This window comes from Gymnoscopelus braueri (assembly GCF_963280865.1).
Source record: "Gymnoscopelus braueri genome assembly, chromosome: 9".
Classification (NCBI taxonomy): Eukaryota; Metazoa; Chordata; class Actinopteri; order Myctophiformes; family Myctophidae; genus Gymnoscopelus; species Gymnoscopelus braueri.
The window spans coordinates 50518446-50536169 of NC_137610.1; the positions used below are offsets into that span (position 1 = coordinate 50518446).

The following is a 17724-nucleotide window of genomic DNA, read 5'->3' on the forward strand; positions in this document are numbered from 1 at the left end:
AAATTGTCAAACATTGGCCACATTGTTAAATATTACCTGAGAAAGAGGCAAAGATTTTGAAAATACTAATACTGAACCGAGTCAAACTAAACGTAATGCCTCAACTCCTCAACTACCATTATTCCAAGAGAGTGTCAGGGTGGGGGGAACAGGGGGTCCCCAGTTCAAATATGATTCTTTTGGGGGGTCCCCAGTTCAAATATGATTCTTTTGGGGGGTCCCCAGTTCAAATATGATTATTTTAGGGGGTCACCAGTTCAAATATGATTATTTTGGGGGGCCCCCAGTTCAAATATGATTATTTTGGGGGGTCTCCAGTTCAAATATGATTATTTTGGGGGGTCCCCAGTTCAAATATGATTATTTTGGGGGGCCCCCAGTTCAAATATGATTATTTTGGGGGGTCTCCAGTTCAAATATGATTATTTTGGGGGGTCACCAGTTCAAATATGATTATTTTGGGGGGCCCCTTGTTCAAATATGATTATTTTGGGGGCTGTACTTAACTATACAGTGAGTGAGTGAGTGAACAACAACACATATATGTCTACATTATGAGAGCTCTACATCTACATAACAACACACATGATCCACTACATGAGAGTCACAGTGAGTGAATGATGTACAACAACATATAGAGCCACTGTATGAGAGCAAACCTGTATCTGCTGCTGACATCCATCCAGAGACAGGAAGACAAAACAACACACTCTCTGTTACTGGGTTTATGTTGTCTCTCTACACAGAATGAGTGTTCATCATGTGACACTTTGAGTCATTCATTTGAATCATAAAATCATCAATTGTGGGGGCCGACAAGCGTGTGTACGGAAAGAAGATGTGTGTACGGCTACTCCAGTAAAGCAAAAATACCTAAAAAATACCAGGTCAAAGAAGAGTACACCCAGAAATCATGTGATCACAACAAAATGCAGCTGGTTTCGTTTAGTATTATAGGAATTATAAAAATCAAAATGTCTCTTGCTTTCTGTTGCTTTTTGGTGAAAACAAGCCACATTCAACGGCCCATAACTATGGAACGGATTATCGTGACGGCCCAAAAAAACGTCTCTTCCGTCCTCTCCAATGATAGGATTTGGAGAAAAAGGGTCCATATCTCCATATATTTTTACCGTGGTGAAAACAAGCCATCTTCGACGGGCGATCACTCTGCAATGGTGGATCGCGTTAGAAATATTATTGTTCCAGTCGTTAGTCGTTGTTCCCTCGCCCATCGCTCACGCACCCTTTGTTTACATCCGGGTCCTCGTCATGGCGTCTAGAGCTCTAAACAGAGATCAGCGTAAGTTTTAAAAAACCTCTGGCACTTCATGTGTTAAAGCAGTGGTTTTCAACCTTTTTCACCCCTAAATTGATATACATTTGGCCGCGGACCCCCATCTGAAAATGTTTTGTGCAAGGGACCCCCCCCCCCCCCCCAGAAGCAAAGATTTGTGTTAGAAATGTTTGCTTTAAAAAATATGTATATCAAAGATTTGCACACATTTTCAAGATTTTTCAAATAATAGCAGATCATACAAGCTCATAGCGCGGCACTCGGTGCCGTGCTATGAGCTTGTAGATCCGCTATCTTTGAATAGCCAAAGCTAAGTGGTTAAAAATGATTGTGACGCTATGTTAACTAATTTTGCTGGGGACCCCCTGGTACCCCCCCCCCCCCCCCCCCCCCCCCGGACCACTGGTTGAAAACCACTGTGTTAAAGAGTTAACATACAGTAGGCTATACTGTAACATACAGATTTGGGTTCAAATCAGGATAACGGGAGCAAAGCGTCGTCACGGTGCTGACTAGAGCGACCTACTTTCCCCTCAGACGTAGTCTGTAGGCTCTTTGTTTTCTGGGCTCAGAAGACATTTTGAGTAAGTGTTGGAGTTGCACACGCCCCCCCCCCCCCCCCCTCCCTCCCCCCCCTCCCCCTCCAGCACATGTGTCCTCCAGGGAGCAGATTAATGTCAGAGGAAGTGAAAGAAGAAGAAAGAGGAGAGGAGACGGACGGTGTCCCCAAGGGCAGAGTGGGGACGAGAAGAATAAGGCAGAAAAAAATGAATTGCTACTCGTTTTAACCCATTAAAACCGGGAACGCATCCGTGTCATTTTTAGATTTCTTTCTAGGGATAGCAGATCTACAAGCTCAAGCTTGTAGATCTGCTTTTTTTTTTTTAATCGTGAAAGTTTGTGCAAACCTTTGAATATAATATACTATATATTTTTAAAAGCAAACATTTGTAACATAAATCTTTGCTTCTGGGGGTCCCTGGAACAAAATATTATTTTCAGAGGGGAGGGTCCGTGGCCAAATACATATCATTTTGGAGGTCCTTGACAAGTTTGAGCACGACTGATCTAGTACCATAAGTTTAAAAAAAAAACTGTTAGGATTTAGAAGACATTTGTAGAATCCCCCAGAAGCAAAGATTTGAGTTACTAATGTTTGCTTAAAAAAATATATATATATATTATTTTTTATTTTTTTTCAAAGATTTGCACACATTTTCACGAATAGCAGATATACAAGCTCATAGCTCGGTGCCGCGCTACGAGCTTGTATATCTGCTATTTTTTGAATAGCCCAAAGAAATCTAAAAAATGACACAGATGGTTTCCCGGTCCTAATGGGTTAAATCAGGCCACAGCTCATAGCGGTGCTGTGGGAGCGTCCTGGTGATACAGACGGTATCTGTGGAATGGTCTGTTAGATCTGATGCACCGTAGGTCCCTGCTGTCCAGGGTCAGAACCTCTACTGAGGAACTGACATAGATATCAGGTTAAAGTCCTACAGTGTAAGAAAGCAGAAACACTGCATGGCTGAGCCAAGCAGTTTGCTGTTCACATCCGTCTCTGTTCACACTCATCCATTATATCTCTGTTGTCAGGCAGAAACCTTGTATATCCAGGTTCCACTTCTATTTTAATTTTCTAAATCAAAGCCCTACTTCATCATACAAGAGTGTCGCACAAAAGTAGTGAAAATAGCAGATCTACAAGCACACAACACCTCGCATCACTATTTTGATTAATACTTTTTTGGACAGCGACGACATGTAGAGAAGGAATGGTCACAGTGACCTTGACCTTTTGACCACTTATTTCTATTCATCGTTGCCAAACTCCGTCGAGGCATTCCTGAGATAAGCACGTTCACAACTTTAGAACGGACAGATTTCCCCTTTCTGGCCCGTACATCTACATGAACGTTCAGATTTCAAATATAAAGTGCTGACCTCATGGCCACGAATGTTACAATTATGTCCTCAGAAGTACCTGTATCTTCCGTATTGTTCAATAAAAAGCATTTTAATCCGATCGGTGGCCATTTTCTGATAGAGTTATAATGTATCAGGGTGCAATACTGTACAGTAGTTGACCATATCAAGCATAATGGAGAAAATTTGGAGAAAATGGCCACTGATCAGATTAAAATGCTTTTTATTGAACAATACGGAAGATACAGGGGGCACGGTGGCGCAGTCGGTAGCGCTGTCGCCTCACAGCTAGAAGGTCCTGGGTTCGATTCCCGCAGGGCACGCTGTGGGCGCTGGGGGCGTGTCCTCTCCTCCGCGTCATCAGTGCCCATACCCTAGGTGGGGTTGGCGAAAGGGCCTTTCTGTGTGGAGTTTGCATGTTCTCCCCGTGTCTCCTAGGGTAGGTACCCTCACAAAAACATGCAGTAATCCTGGTCACAATACTGCCTCCCCCTGGCCAGCCGGGGCGCCTGATGGAGGGGAAAGGAACTGGTTGGAATAACGTGTTCCTTCCACACGCTACGTCCTACCGGGGAAACTCTCCCCTGTCAGGTGATAAGAAGGTCAGTTGGCTCTCATGCATTGAAGGAGGCATGAGCTCGGCCCTGGCCTCCCTAGGTTGGCAGAGGGAGTGGGTGCCCAGGATTACATAGACAATTCGCACTGGGTGTAAAACAATAGGGGTTACAAAATCGTGAGATAAAAATTTAGAGTAAAAAAAAATATATATATATATACGGAAGATACGGGTACTTCTGAGGGCCCGTACAGTAGGGCATTCATGAATAGTGATTTTTAGCATTCGAATTATTCGACCTATAAGTATTCGTATATTCGATTAATCGATTTGATTATTAAAAAAATAATAATAATTATGGTATTGACGACTCGACTCAAGGAATGCGAGTTGATGTCACACCAGAGCTCACAGCTGCGTGTCTGCTGTAGAAAAGCCACTAAAATATATATATATAAAAAAATATATTAAAAAAAAAAAAATCTAGGTTTTGATAGTTTTTTTGATAGTTTTGATAGTCGAATATTCGAATATTCGATTATTCTGTTAATGCCCTACCGTACAGTATTAGAACATCCGTGGCCATGAGGTGAACACTTCATATTTGAAATCTGACCGTTTATGTAGATGTACGGACCAAAAAGGGAGGAAGTGCAAACACTATGTTGAAATTCATCCATGGCTGTCATATGATACATGATATATGACAGTCAGGACAGTCAGGGCTATGTTACACAGTACAACGTTAACTGGATAGCTCCTTTAACCAGATGAAGTGACACAGTAACACACAGTAACACACAGTAACACACTCACCTAAATCCTCGGACTCGAACAGGCAGGTTTCTCCCACGCCGACCTCTCGACACCAGGACAGGAAGTTGGCCGTGTTGTCTCTGGCAAAGAACGAGCCAGAGGGGGCGCTCTGTCGGCAGGGTATCCTACGATGGGGCAGGACCTGCTGGAGGCAGGCACACACACACACACACACACACACACACACACACACACACACACACACACACACACACACACACACACACACACACACACACACACACACACACACACACACACACACACACACACACACACACACACACACACACACACACACACACACAAACACACACACACACACACACACACACACACACACACACACACACACACACACACACACACACACTCTCAGTCTAAATAAGATGTAGCAAAACAGATGCACATAAACACACAAGTCAACATAATAAATACACAATAGTAATGTCTTAGTAACTCCATCCGGAGGATTTAGTGAATTATCCTCTGGGGCACGTTGACACGTTGTGGACCCTCCAGGGCAGATCCTTTTGTCTATGTTTATTCTATATATCTTGTATAACCCCGATATCATTCTCAGGGGTGTACGGTGTGTGGTTTGGATGTGATAAGTTAGCAGATCCCCTGGGCTAGTCCACACGTGGTAAACATGGTGAAAATATATTACTAAGGTGTAATATTACTAAGTGAAAATATATTACTAAGGTGTAATATTGACAATTGTGTGAAGATATATTACTAAGGTACACAAGGTACACATGTAATATTGGCAATTGTGTGAAGTGTGGATATTTCTTTAGCTGTGTTGTAGAGGACAGTGGTCACTACATTTAAGTTATATCCATTTGTGTTGTAGTTGTGTAGTGGCGAGGGCCACTGCATTTTACTGCATTTTACTGCTTTTATTTTATTTTATTTTATTTTTGTTTGCTTTATTGTTAAATTGGTTCTAACTGTAATTGTATCCTTGCTCTGTAAAGCACTTTGAGCTGCATTTCATGTCATGAAAGGTGCTATACAAATAAAGTTTATTATTATTATTATTATATTAGTAATGATGTAATGATATGAATACAGTATAAAATGTGTGAGGGGATAAAAAGCAGGTAAAGAGCCTCGCTGCCAACATAGTATTGCTTATAGATATATTTATGCTCCATAAATATTTAGATTTATGGTTAAAGACAAATACATGGCAGTGATGGCAGACCAATCAGAGCTTCACGTGAACATGAAGCTAGACCAATCACAGAGCTTGGTGAGAATCGATGTCTTCACCATCTGCTCAGGCTCTGGTTTCACTGAGCAGTCTTTCACACGAGCCGCCACGCATACGCACGCACACGCACGCACACGCAGAGGCACGCACCCTGGCTGTTCGATAAGATTTATGTGTGTGTGTGTGTGTGTGTGTGTGTGTGTGTGTGTGTGTGTGTGTGTGTGTGTGTGTGTGTGTGTGTGTGTGTGTGTGTGTGTGTGTGTGTGTGTGTGTGTGTGTGTGTGTGTGTGTGTGTGTGTGCATGGTTGCAGGATATATCTTTACCACCATATTATTAACACATAAGTACCATTGTAACAGAATCAGACACATCCTGTCTCAAAAAGATGATCAAAGTCTGTCTGTCTGTCTGTCTGTCTGTCTGTCTGTCTGTCTGTCTGTCTGTCTGTCTGTCTGTCTGTCTGTCTGTCTGTCTGTCTGTCTGTCTGTCTGTCTTGTCTGTGTATATCTGTGTGTCTCTCTCTCTGTCTGTCTCTCTCTGGGATTTGGCGCTATATAAATCAAAATGTAATTGAAACAATTGAGTGTGCGTGCGTGCGTGCGTGCGTGCGTGCGTGCGTGCGTGCGTGCGTGCGTGCGTGCATGCATGCATGCACGTGCGTGCGCGCGTGCGCTGAGAGGAGGAAGGTACAGTGAGGTCATGGTGGAAAAATGCAGTGTTTTGCGGGGATTTCTTCTCTTTCTGTCCTGGAATGGAATGCTTTCTACTGTGTGATCACCTGCCTTCCAGCCAGCACTCAACCGTGTGTGTGTGTGTGTGTGTGTGTGTGTGTGTGTGTGTGTGTGTGTGTGTGTGTGTGTGTGTGTGTGTGTGTGTGTGTGTGTGTGTGTGTGTGTGTGTGTGTGTGTGTGTGTGTGTGTTCAATTCAATCTTTATTTCAGACCCAGGATCACAATTAAAAACACAACACAACAACACAATGTGTGTGTACTTCTATATTACTATTACTTTTGGTATGTTTACATTAGTATTTCCAATTTCCAGTACTTTTACTTCTACTCTACTACATCTCAGAGGCAAATATTGTACTTTTTCTCCACTACAATTATTTAAAAACTTTAGTTACTAGTTACTACTGTATGTAGATGTTGATTATTATTACAAAACATACATTACCCACTTCAGCCATTTGAAAATGGTAGAAAAAGGTATAAATAGCAGATCTACAAGCTCACAATGTGTCGCATCGTGACGCATTGTGAGCTTGTAGATCTGCTATTTATACCTTTTATACATTTGAAAACTTGGGAAATTCTGCACATTACATTACAGTCATTTAGCAGACGCTTTTATCCAAAGCGACTTACAATAAGTGTATTCAACATAGGTAGGGAATGAAAACTACTAATCACCAGAAGTCTTTAGTGCATTTTCTGCAAAAACAAGCAACCAAGAGTATACCTAGCGCTAAGGTAAAAGTGCAATATATCAGCTACCTATTTCCTTAAACAGATGAGACAAAATAGCTAAATCAAATGAGCATGAGCTAAAACAAATAAGTGTATCGACTAAACAAGATCCAATAAACAATCCAATAATCCAATAAACAATACAGCAATAGAAAACAAGCGTTCGTACAACTAGTTAACAACAAGTAGGTCAGGCAGAGAGGAAGGGTAGTGTTTCCTGAAGAGGTGGGTTTTCAGTCTGCGGCGAAATATGGGCAGTGACTCTGCTGTCCTAACATCAGTGGGAAGTTCATTCCACCACTGTGGGGCCAGAACAGAAAAGAGTCGTGACCGTGTGGATCGGCCAGAAGGACCCTTGATGCACAATGAGTACTTTTACTTTTGGTACTTTAAGTGCATTTTGGTGCCATTACTTTTGTGCTTTTACCCAAGTACATTTTGAATTCCGGACATTTACTTGTAACAGAGTATTTCTATATTGCAGTATTGATACTTTTACTTAAGTAAAAAGTTTGAGTACTTTTTCCACCATTGGTCATTATAGGCGAATTGTAAAAAGACATTTTCAACCATTTCAAAAACGTTCCCAAAATTTCAAAAACTGCTAAAAACATCAAAACAGTGTTTACATTTTTTTTTAAATATAATAATTAATAAAAGTCTACATGTTTCAAAAAGAGCAGATTTACAAGCTCAGAAATCTTTTCATCGGCTACTTTGGCTAGTGGTCGTCCTGTGAAGTACGTAGGGCTTTAAGTGTGTGATTCATTATTTATCAGAAGCCTGTCTGATGTTTTATAGATCTGTGAGGGCGTGGCGTGAACACATGTGTTCCACAGGGCTCATATTGAAGACACATTGAGATGACAGGAACATGTTTATGATGTTTCATCATCATCCGCCTCCAGCCTCCACCACATTCATGATGTCAGGAACATCTTTTCTCAACGAGGGGTTTGGGGACCCCCAGGGGTTTGGGGGACCCCCACATGAACCCTTAGAGGGGTGTAACTCATAAAACGTACAAATGAAACCAAATGGACCCTTTTACAGGTCCATTTGTACACTCTCTGAGTTAAATGAACAGCGTAGATTATTGGGGGTCCCGTAGATAAATAGTTGGTATAAAATGGGGGTCCTTAGGGGTAGCCTGGAATCAAGTAGGAGACGCTCGTTCAGCGTTTAGTTTGTTTTTTTCACTTTCCTTCTCAGTCTGGCTGTCAGCGGTGGAAAATGTACTCACGTCTTTTACTTAAGTAAAAAGTATCAATACTGCAATGTAGAAATACTCTGTTACAAGTAAAAGTCCGGAATTCAAAATTGACTCGCGCAAAAGTACCAAAGTATTGGTATCAAAATGTACTTAAAAGTACCAAAAGTAAAAGTACTCATTATGCAGAATGTCTCATTTCAGTTTTCTAATGTATACAAATCTCTTGAAAATAGCAGATCTACAAGCTCACAACGCGTCGCTTTGAGCTTGTAGATCGGCTATTTTCAAATAGCCTAAGTATGCATAGGGCTGAAGTGGTAAATACATGTTTTGTAATAATAATCAAAATCTACAAACTAAAGTTGTCATATAATTGAGTAAAAAGTACAATATTTGCCAAATAAAAATCCTCAAAAGTACAGTACTTGAGTACATGTACTTAGTTACTTTACATTTGTCCCAAGAAGTCCCTGCAGTAATATTTGGCAGTGAGAGTGTGTTGCTGAAGCCATTCTATCAGCATTAAAGGACAAGCATGCAGAACTACATTCATCAGTCACGGTTCATTTAGTGTGAAACAGCTGCATGTTAATATAATATATACCACTCAGCCTGTTATAAAACACATAAACAGTGTTATGTTTAGCTACGGTTCTGATAATTATATCATCATTAATGTGTCAAGTAGATGAATATACGGTACTGAGGTCTTATAAGAATAAAGATATCTAATCTCTCTGCTTCCAAACAAACAAGATAAACAACATCTCTCTCTCTCTCTCTCTCTCTCTCTCTCTCTCTCTCTCTCTCTCTCTCTCTCTCTCTCTCTCTCTCTCTCTCTCTCTCTCTCTCTCTCTCTCTCTCTCTCTCTCTCTCTCTCTCTCTCTCTCTCTCTCTCTCTCTCTCTCTCTCTCTCTCTCTCTCTCTCTCTCTCTCTCTCTCTCTCTCTCTCATATCAATAGGCCCCTTGTGTTGCCCTTGTGTTGCTGTAGAGCAGCTCTGTCAGGCAGGCAGACAGACAGAGACCTTAATTATTTCCACACCATGCAGCTAAATGATTGTACGACCTAAATGTTGCCACCGTGTCATTGGCTGCAAGTGTTTAAAGCCGATAAACGTAAAAAAAACGTCTCTCAACGTGTCTGCGCGACACATTGAGAGCTTGTAGATCTACTCGCTGTAGATCTACACGCTGTAGATGTAAATGCTGGCTTCTATGGAATCCAAATGACTGAATCAGTTGTGGCGACTGAGGACTTGAATCCATGAAGTTCATGAAATTCTCAGAATTCACCCAGAATGATAATTTCTACAGCTGTTCTCACAGGGTTAGAAGAGTCCCGCCCTTTTCTCTTTTTTTAACGAGACTGACTCTACTTTCTCGACTGTCTCTAAAGTCTCTTGCAAATTGGGTCCGTTTTTACATTGTTTACGCGTCTTCATTTGACTCAAATTGTTACACACACATCAGCCACATTGAGCCCTATTTGCATAATTATTCTATTAGTTGTTAAAGAGCAAAAGCCATCAAGCAGCAGTGGTGTAAAGTAACTAAGTACATTTACTCAAGTACTGTACTTAAGTACAATTTTGAGGTACTTTTACTTTATTGGCGTATTTCCAATTGTCTATACTTTAGCTTTTACTCCACTACATCTCAGAGGCAAATATTTGTACTCCACTACAATTATTTGAAAACTTTATTTACTAGTTACTTTGCAGATAAATGATTACATTATAAAACATACATTAACAACTTTAGCCCTATGTTATATCTAGGCTATTTGAAAATAGCAGATCTACAAGCTCACAACGCGTCGCATCATCTACTATTTTCAAACATTTTAGTACTTTTACTATTGGTACTTTAACTCATTCTGTGCCACATGACGTCAAAGACGTCACGAGGCCTGACGCCAGAGCCGTGCGGGAGAAATGCGGGGCCCTGTGCGCGCAGCGCGCGCCCCCGTCCCCGCGCGCGAGCGAAGCGCGCGCGCGTGCGATTTTTTGGCGGTTTTGGGCGGATATTTCCGAGTTTTTGGTGGTTATTTGCGGTTATTTCTATTTATAACTCTTAATAAATGTGATTATGTTCATTAAAAAAAAAAAAAAAAAAAAAAAAAAAAATTATTTATTTTTTTTTTATTTTTTTTGCGGGGCTCCCCCAAGCGCGGGGCCCTGTGCGGCCGCACCGTTCGCACTACCCTTGGCGCGGCCCTGCCTGACGCCCCGTGTGCCACATGACGTCAAAGAAAAAAATCAAAACTTTTGTAATTTTTTTTTTTTTTTGGAAAAACATGTTCAGAACCCAAGATATGATGATTTGAAGATTTGCTGCTCCATTCACTTCTTGTTTAACTTTTTACTGAAAAAGGCTGTATCTCGGTAGCCTGGTAAACCCCCTCCCTCCGGAAATCTCATTTGCATTTGATTTCAGGGAGGTCTGGGATTGCGCAGGGAGTAGAGATGGCCGAACACTGCGTGTCCGAACCAATCAGCGGCTGCTAGGGGCGGGATCATCCAATCACCTGCCTAGTAGCTTGAAAAAAAGAAAAACTGTCTGTCATCGATTCTGCGACCGGAGTCTCAGATGGGAAGTAGGCTGTGAAACAAATGTGTGTCGCAAGCTTCTTCCATTTGACGGTGTCAGGTTAGTATCTCGGCTCCTAAGCACTTTTTTTTTTACAATGAATTTTGCTGTGGCACTCAGAACCAAAATTCCATAAATAAGCATGGCACTGAAAGAGTTAAGTACATTTTGATACCAATACTTTTGTACTTTTACTCAAGTAAATTTTGAATTCCTGACTTTTACTTGTAACAGAGTATTTCTACACTGCAGTATTGATACTTTTACTTAAGTAAAACATGTGAGTACTTTTTCCACCACTGTCACGCAGTGAGGATGATGACTGTGTCTCTCTGTCTTGTTGAACTAAAACTTCAAAGGATATATCCATTCATCTAACCGTGAGATTGAGTAAACCAGTGGTTCTCAAACTTTTTCAAGTCAAGGACCCCCAAATTGATATGCATTTGGCCGCGGACCCCCTCATGTGATTTTTTTGTTTGTTCCAGGGACCCCCAGAACAGAAGATTTATGTTAATGTTCATTACTATTATTAATAATTATCAAAATCATTCAAAACTAGCCACTAAAGGGAATGGATAAAGTGGTTAAATGATTGTGATGCTATATTAAACCCTGGGGGTCCCTGGACCCCACATTAAGAACCACTGACCTAAACAGCCAGGAGAGAGTTTAAGATCCATTCATTCCATCATTTCTATGTTCTACTGAAACGATCAGCACCATCTATGATTATCTTTAGAAAATCTGATTTGAATGGCTTTTCAAACCGGTTCACATCTGATGAACAACAATCTGTTCCTAATGTGTTGTTGTTGTTGTTGTTCAGACCTGATCAAACCAATATGATTCCAATCAGGATTTGGCCCAAAGAACTAATGAGATTTGTTCTCTTCCGGTGTGACACACCACCTCACATCACTGAACAGCCTGTAAACAGAGCTCACAGCTCACTGCTGTGCTGAGTCAACTAATTAGATCTCACACATGAAGGGTCCATGATTATCAGGTTAGGGTCAGGGTCATGATTATCAGGTCAGGGTCAGGTCATGATTATCCAACCCGTTCTCACTCCCAAGGCGTCACTTGTTGCCACTCTGTCAGTAGCCCTGAAATGACAACATCGCATGTTGACAAAACTATACCTAACCCTAATCCTAACCGTACAAAAACATACCTAAACCTAACTCTAACCCTAATCCTAACCCTAAACTCACAAAAACTGTGCGGAGAGAGAAAAAAAAAAGAGTTGAGAGAGAAAAGTCCCACCCGCGGTAGGATTTGATCAGTAGAGGCTGCAGTTACTAGCTATAGCATAGCGCGGCTACCAGGCAAGCCCTGGTCTCATTGGTGTTTGAAGCTCCAATACATGCGCTTTACGTGCGTTTTCGTAGTCCTATACAGTGACGCATTAGGCAGTGAAAATTTAGAAAATGACAGAGCGGCAATAACTGACGCCTACGTGTGAGAATGCGTTGGATTATCCAACGCATTCTCACTCCCAAGACGGCAAACGTGTGCCGGCTTGGGACGGATTTGACCAAACGGGGGGGGGGGGGGGGGCCGCAGCGTTCGGCACGGCGACTCGCTCGCTCGGCGGTGCCTCTCGTGGCTCAAGTCCCGCTATAGGCGGCCCACCTCCGTAGTTTTAACAGTTTATGTCTTGGGTTTTGAGAACGGCAATTCTGTATGGCAAGGTTAGGGTTGCCAAGGTATGGCACCTGCCATACCTTGCCATATCCAATTGACGCCCCTGTATAAACAGGGTATAATCAGGCTGTAGTACCCACCTTGCCGTTGCAGCGTGCGGGCAGCTCCTGGCTGCTGTGTCTGAACTTGTCCTGCAGGGTCTCAGCCAGACGACACAACAGGAAGCCGTTGTCTAGTTGGTCCATGAAGCTCTCAGCTGTGATCTCCAGCCCTGATTGGACAGCAAGAACACAGCAACAACGTATCAATATTATTATAATTATGCAATTGTTTTTGATAGATTTTTCTTAGTTTTAACAACAACATACATGACACCACACAGGCCTATACATGTAATCACACATAAGAACAAAACAAAAATGAAATAATTTAAAACTCTGGCTACCAAACCTAATAAAATAGGTTGTGGACTGTGGTCGAATATTTAAAGGATCTACACCATGAATTTAAAAAAAATATTTGATATTTAATATCATATGGTGTATGTCCCTCAAACCTTTTTCAAAAGGTTTGAGCCTAAATCCTCACTCAGATATACTCATCCCAAGTCAATTGTCTCTGGCTTATACAGCACTTTCAGCTGCAATACCAAAGCGTCCTTTTGGGCAGGGGGGGGCTACTGAGCAATTCTGTCTGGCCATCATCAATGCAATGGCAAGGCAAGTGATGTCACTTGCCTTGCCATTCTGAAATGGCCTGTTCAGACACGCCCATTCTGAAAATCTCTGAAATGAGAATGAATGACTGAATGTTAAAAAAAAATATTTTTTGGGGTACAAGAGACACTGGGGAGCCCAAAAAATACCCCCCCCCCAAAAAAAAAAAATGAAATTCATGGTGTTGTCCCTTTAAGCTTTTGGAGTTTTAAAAGCGCCGTCACACCTCCGACCCAGCGTCTGGACAAATGTCTGATTTCCAGTTGTCCTTCACGTGGAGCCGATAGAGAAGAGAGCTAGCTATAGCATTATACTGTCGTTCCACAAAACACATGAACTTATATCTGTTTCACGCTAAAGTATTTTATTTCCCTTTTGACCTGTTTCTTAACCGTTTTCTCCTCTCTCGCTCTCTCTGCCCCTCCACACGCACGCACACACACACACACAGACACACACACGCACACGCACACGCACACGCACACACACACACACACACACACACACACCTAATGATGCGGCTTGCACAAAACTAATAATTTCACCCACTTCTATACACCTGTGAACCTGTGATGTGACAATAAAGTTGATTCTTCTGACATTACGTCATGTTCCTCCTGATCAAAGAAGCTTCAGAAATGTGCGTCATCAAACGTTCTGCATAATGAGCAGGAACTGACAACAGCAACAGACATCAACAGAAGCTCTTCCAGAGAGCAGGATAAATGAGGCTCAACAACAGAGACACAGTAAAGCTGGATTTATACTTGTTTACGTGCCAGTGTCGTACGCCACAGATCTACTACTCTGTTACAAGGAAAAGTTCGGAATTAAAAATGTACTTGAGTAAAAGTACAAAAGTATTGGTATCAAAATGTACTTAAAGTACCAAAAGTAAAAGTACTAAAATGTTTGAAAATAGCCAATCTACAAGCTCACAACGCGTCGCGATGCGACGCGTTGTGAGCTTGTAGATCTGCTTTTTTCAAATAGCCTAGGTATAAAAATAAGGCTAAAGTGGTTAATGTATGTTTTATAATGTAATAATGTAAATCTACAAAGACATGCAGCATCCTTATTGTGGGGAAGTCTTTCACTGAAAATAGCAGATCTACAAGCTCACAACACGTCGTGTGAGCTTGTTGATCTGCTATTTTCTGAGACGATACTCAATGTAGAGGGAAAACAGAAAATACACTAGCACAGAGCCCTGAGGGACTCAGTGGTTCATGGATCTCCAGGCAGTGCTGCTATGCAGATGGATCAGCCCCGTGCGTCAACGTAGCGGCTTCTCGAGACGACCATTCTTTATGGGTTAGATCATTGTGAAATAGGAGGGGGGGGGGGGGTCTGTGGAAAGAAACTGGAGAGAATTCTTCTTTTCTTTTCTTTCTGTTTCTTTAGGGAGGGGGGGGGGGGGGGGTCTTCAGGGTCCAGACTGTAATGAGTTCCAAATGTTGTAATTGAGCCCAGAAGACTCACTATAGGAGAACCTCCTCATTCATCCTTATTTCCCTCATGCATCCCTCACTGGACCTTTTACTCTGAGCATTAAATCAGTGATTCTCAGTGGTAGAAGAAGTACTCGGATAGCAATACCACAATATAGAAATACTCTGTTACAAGTAAAAGGCCTGTGTTCAAAATGTTACTTGTGTAAAAGTACATAAGTATTGGCATCAAAATATACTTCAAAAGTAAAAGTACTAAAATGTTTGAAAATCGCAGATCTACAAGCTCACAACGCGTCGGGATGCAACTCGTTGTAAGCTTTGTAGATCTGCTTTTTTTTTTAAATTTCAGGGGGTTTTTTTCTTCCTAATTTAAATAGTTTCTTAAATGTATTTTTATTTTTTCATTAAATAATTGTGAAACATTCTTGACATTGTTTTTAATTCATGAAGAATTTTGATTTTTTAAAATATTTTTAAATATTAAAAACAAAAAGTAGGAAATGAAAAATAAAGGGATACCTACTCGTGACCCATAAAAGTGGCTCTGCGACCCACAGTGCATTAAATCACAGGAATGTCTGTCTGTCTGTCTATTTCTTCACATATCTAGAGAACAGCTCATTGGATCAACTTCACACTTGGCGAGTTTTATTGCTGAAGACCCCCCCCCCCCCACACACAAACACACACACACAGACGGTGTAATAACATCAACAGATATCTATGAATCTACAGGGTTAATAAGTGTTTAAGCGATATTGTTCCCCCGTGGTCTATTTTACTGGCCTCACATTATGTAAGCATTATATAGGCACGGCTAATGACTCCCATTATTCAATTAATGTTTATGGATGGTAAAGTGGGAAGTGGGAATACATTATGGTGACTTTAGAAGAACGTGTAATGAGGTTCAGATCGATCCCTGCCTCTAGAGGATAGTGCTGACCATATGGCCACATGGTCTGTGGAATCTGATCACTTATTGATTACTGACCAGAAGTCCCTCTGAAGACATTCACAACACTTTCATGGCACTATTTTGTGTTTCTAATACATTGCAAAGGAATTGAGAGTTTTCCATTTCTGCTAAAATTGCACACAAACCATCTATAAGCAATGGTGGAAAAAGAACTCAAATTCTTTACTTAAGTAAAAGTACCAATACTGCAATATGGAAATACTCTGTTACAAGTAAAAGTCCAGAATTCAAAATGTAATTTTTAAAAGTAACTAAAAATATTGGCATCAAAATGTACTTAAAGTACCAAAAGTAAAAGTACTAAAATGTTTGTAAATAGCCGATCTACAAGCTCACAACGCGCCGCAACGTGACATGTTGAGAGCTTGTAGATCGTCTGGTTTTTTTTCTGCGAAGAGATTGGTGTACAGGGAAAAGAGGAGAGGACCAAGTATACAACCCTGGGGGACCACGGTCAACTAAGTAAACAGGGTTTAAGTGGTTAATTTTTAGCAAACAAGCAGCCATTGCCCCGGGGTTAAAACAAACATTTACACAGGAAGGTACGTACGTATGTACGTTGGTTGTGTGCTGAGACAACAGTGTGACAGTACAACCCACCTGTCTTACATACTGTCATAAGAACCTGTCTTACATACAGTCATATGAACCTGTCTTACATACTATCATATGAATCTGTCTTACATACTGTCACATGAACCTATCTTACATACTGTCATATTAACTGTCTGACATACTGTCATATTAACTGTCTTACATACTGTCATATTAACTGGCTTACATACTGTGATATGAACCTGTCTTACATACTCGTTCCTGAGTAGGCTGGTGCCCAACGGGCTCCGGTCTAACTTAGAAAATGTGCAATGCTAATGATATGCCCAAAATATGGACACCGGGTTTCATATGGTAAACATAAAACCCAAAGAGATTTAGTATAGTGCTGCTCACCTAGAACTAGTCAGTTCATCTAGAACTAGTCAGGATCCCATTGACATACAAATTGGAAAGAGAAAGAGAAGTGGAGTTGGATTGGCCACACCCTCAAAAAAACCTTAACAAACATCACCCGACAAGCCCTGAAATGGAAACCTCAAGGGAATAGGAAACGAGGTCGCCTCAGGAACAGCTGGAGAAGAAGTGCTGAGGCAGAAATGTTCGAGAGCGGCCTCAACCAGGGAGATCTCAAAAGAACCGATTGAAATGGAGGACCTTTGTCAACGGCCTGATGCACCCTAGAGGAGGAAAGGGCTTCAATAAAGTAAGTCAAGGGCTCACCTAGCATGCTATTGAGCCACAGGGCCAGGTCTTCCTTCATGGGCAGCAGGCTGGCCTCATGCCTGCTGGTCAGCCACTGGCTGTACTGCTGCATGTCTGTCAGCCCTGGAGAGGAGATGCACTTCTCCTGCATGTCTGTGGGCCCTGGAGAAGAACTGCATCTCTGCTGCATGTCTGTGGGCCCCGGAGAGGAGCTGCATCTCTGCTGCTGCATGTCTGTGGGCCCCGGAGAAGGACTGCATCTCTGCTGCATGTCTGTGGGCCCTGGAGAAGAACTGCATCTCTGCTGCATGTCTGTGGGCCCTGGAGAAGAACTGCATCTCTGCTGCTGCATGTCTGTGGGCCCCGGAGAGGAGCTGCACTTCTGCCGCTGCAAGTCTGCGGGCCCTGGAGAAGAGCTGCATCTCTGATGCATGTCTGTCAGACCTGGAGAGGATTTGCATCTGTGCTGCAAGTCTTCAGCACCAGGACCCATCTTCCTGGCCGTCATCTTCTGCTGCATGGGACTGGGAGAGCTGCACATGGTTCTGCTGATGCTGGTCTCACTCTGTGTG

General features: G+C 41.9%; 1 protein-coding gene across 3 annotated transcripts in view; it reads right to left on the reverse strand.

Annotated features, from left to right (window-relative positions):
* LOC308092066 (growth arrest-specific protein 2-like) overlaps positions 1 to 17724 on the reverse strand; it is a 50822-nt gene that overhangs the window by 19551 nt on the left and 13547 nt on the right. The window contains exons 2-5 of one of the 3 annotated variants that reach the window (XM_080437862.1): positions 17597 to 17717; positions 17171 to 17473; positions 12884 to 13014; positions 4599 to 4743 (exon numbers count right to left, since the gene is read on the reverse strand). In XM_080437862.1, coding sequence (XP_080293988.1) covers positions 4599 to 4743; positions 12884 to 13014; positions 17171 to 17473; positions 17597 to 17693 — 676 coding nt within the window. In that variant the 5' untranslated portion in view covers positions 17694 to 17717. Of the gene's footprint in view, positions 1 to 4598; positions 4744 to 12883; positions 13015 to 17170; positions 17718 to 17724 lie in introns of all 3 variants that reach the window. The other 2 variants (XM_080437861.1, XM_080437860.1) reach the window with 2 other exon arrangements.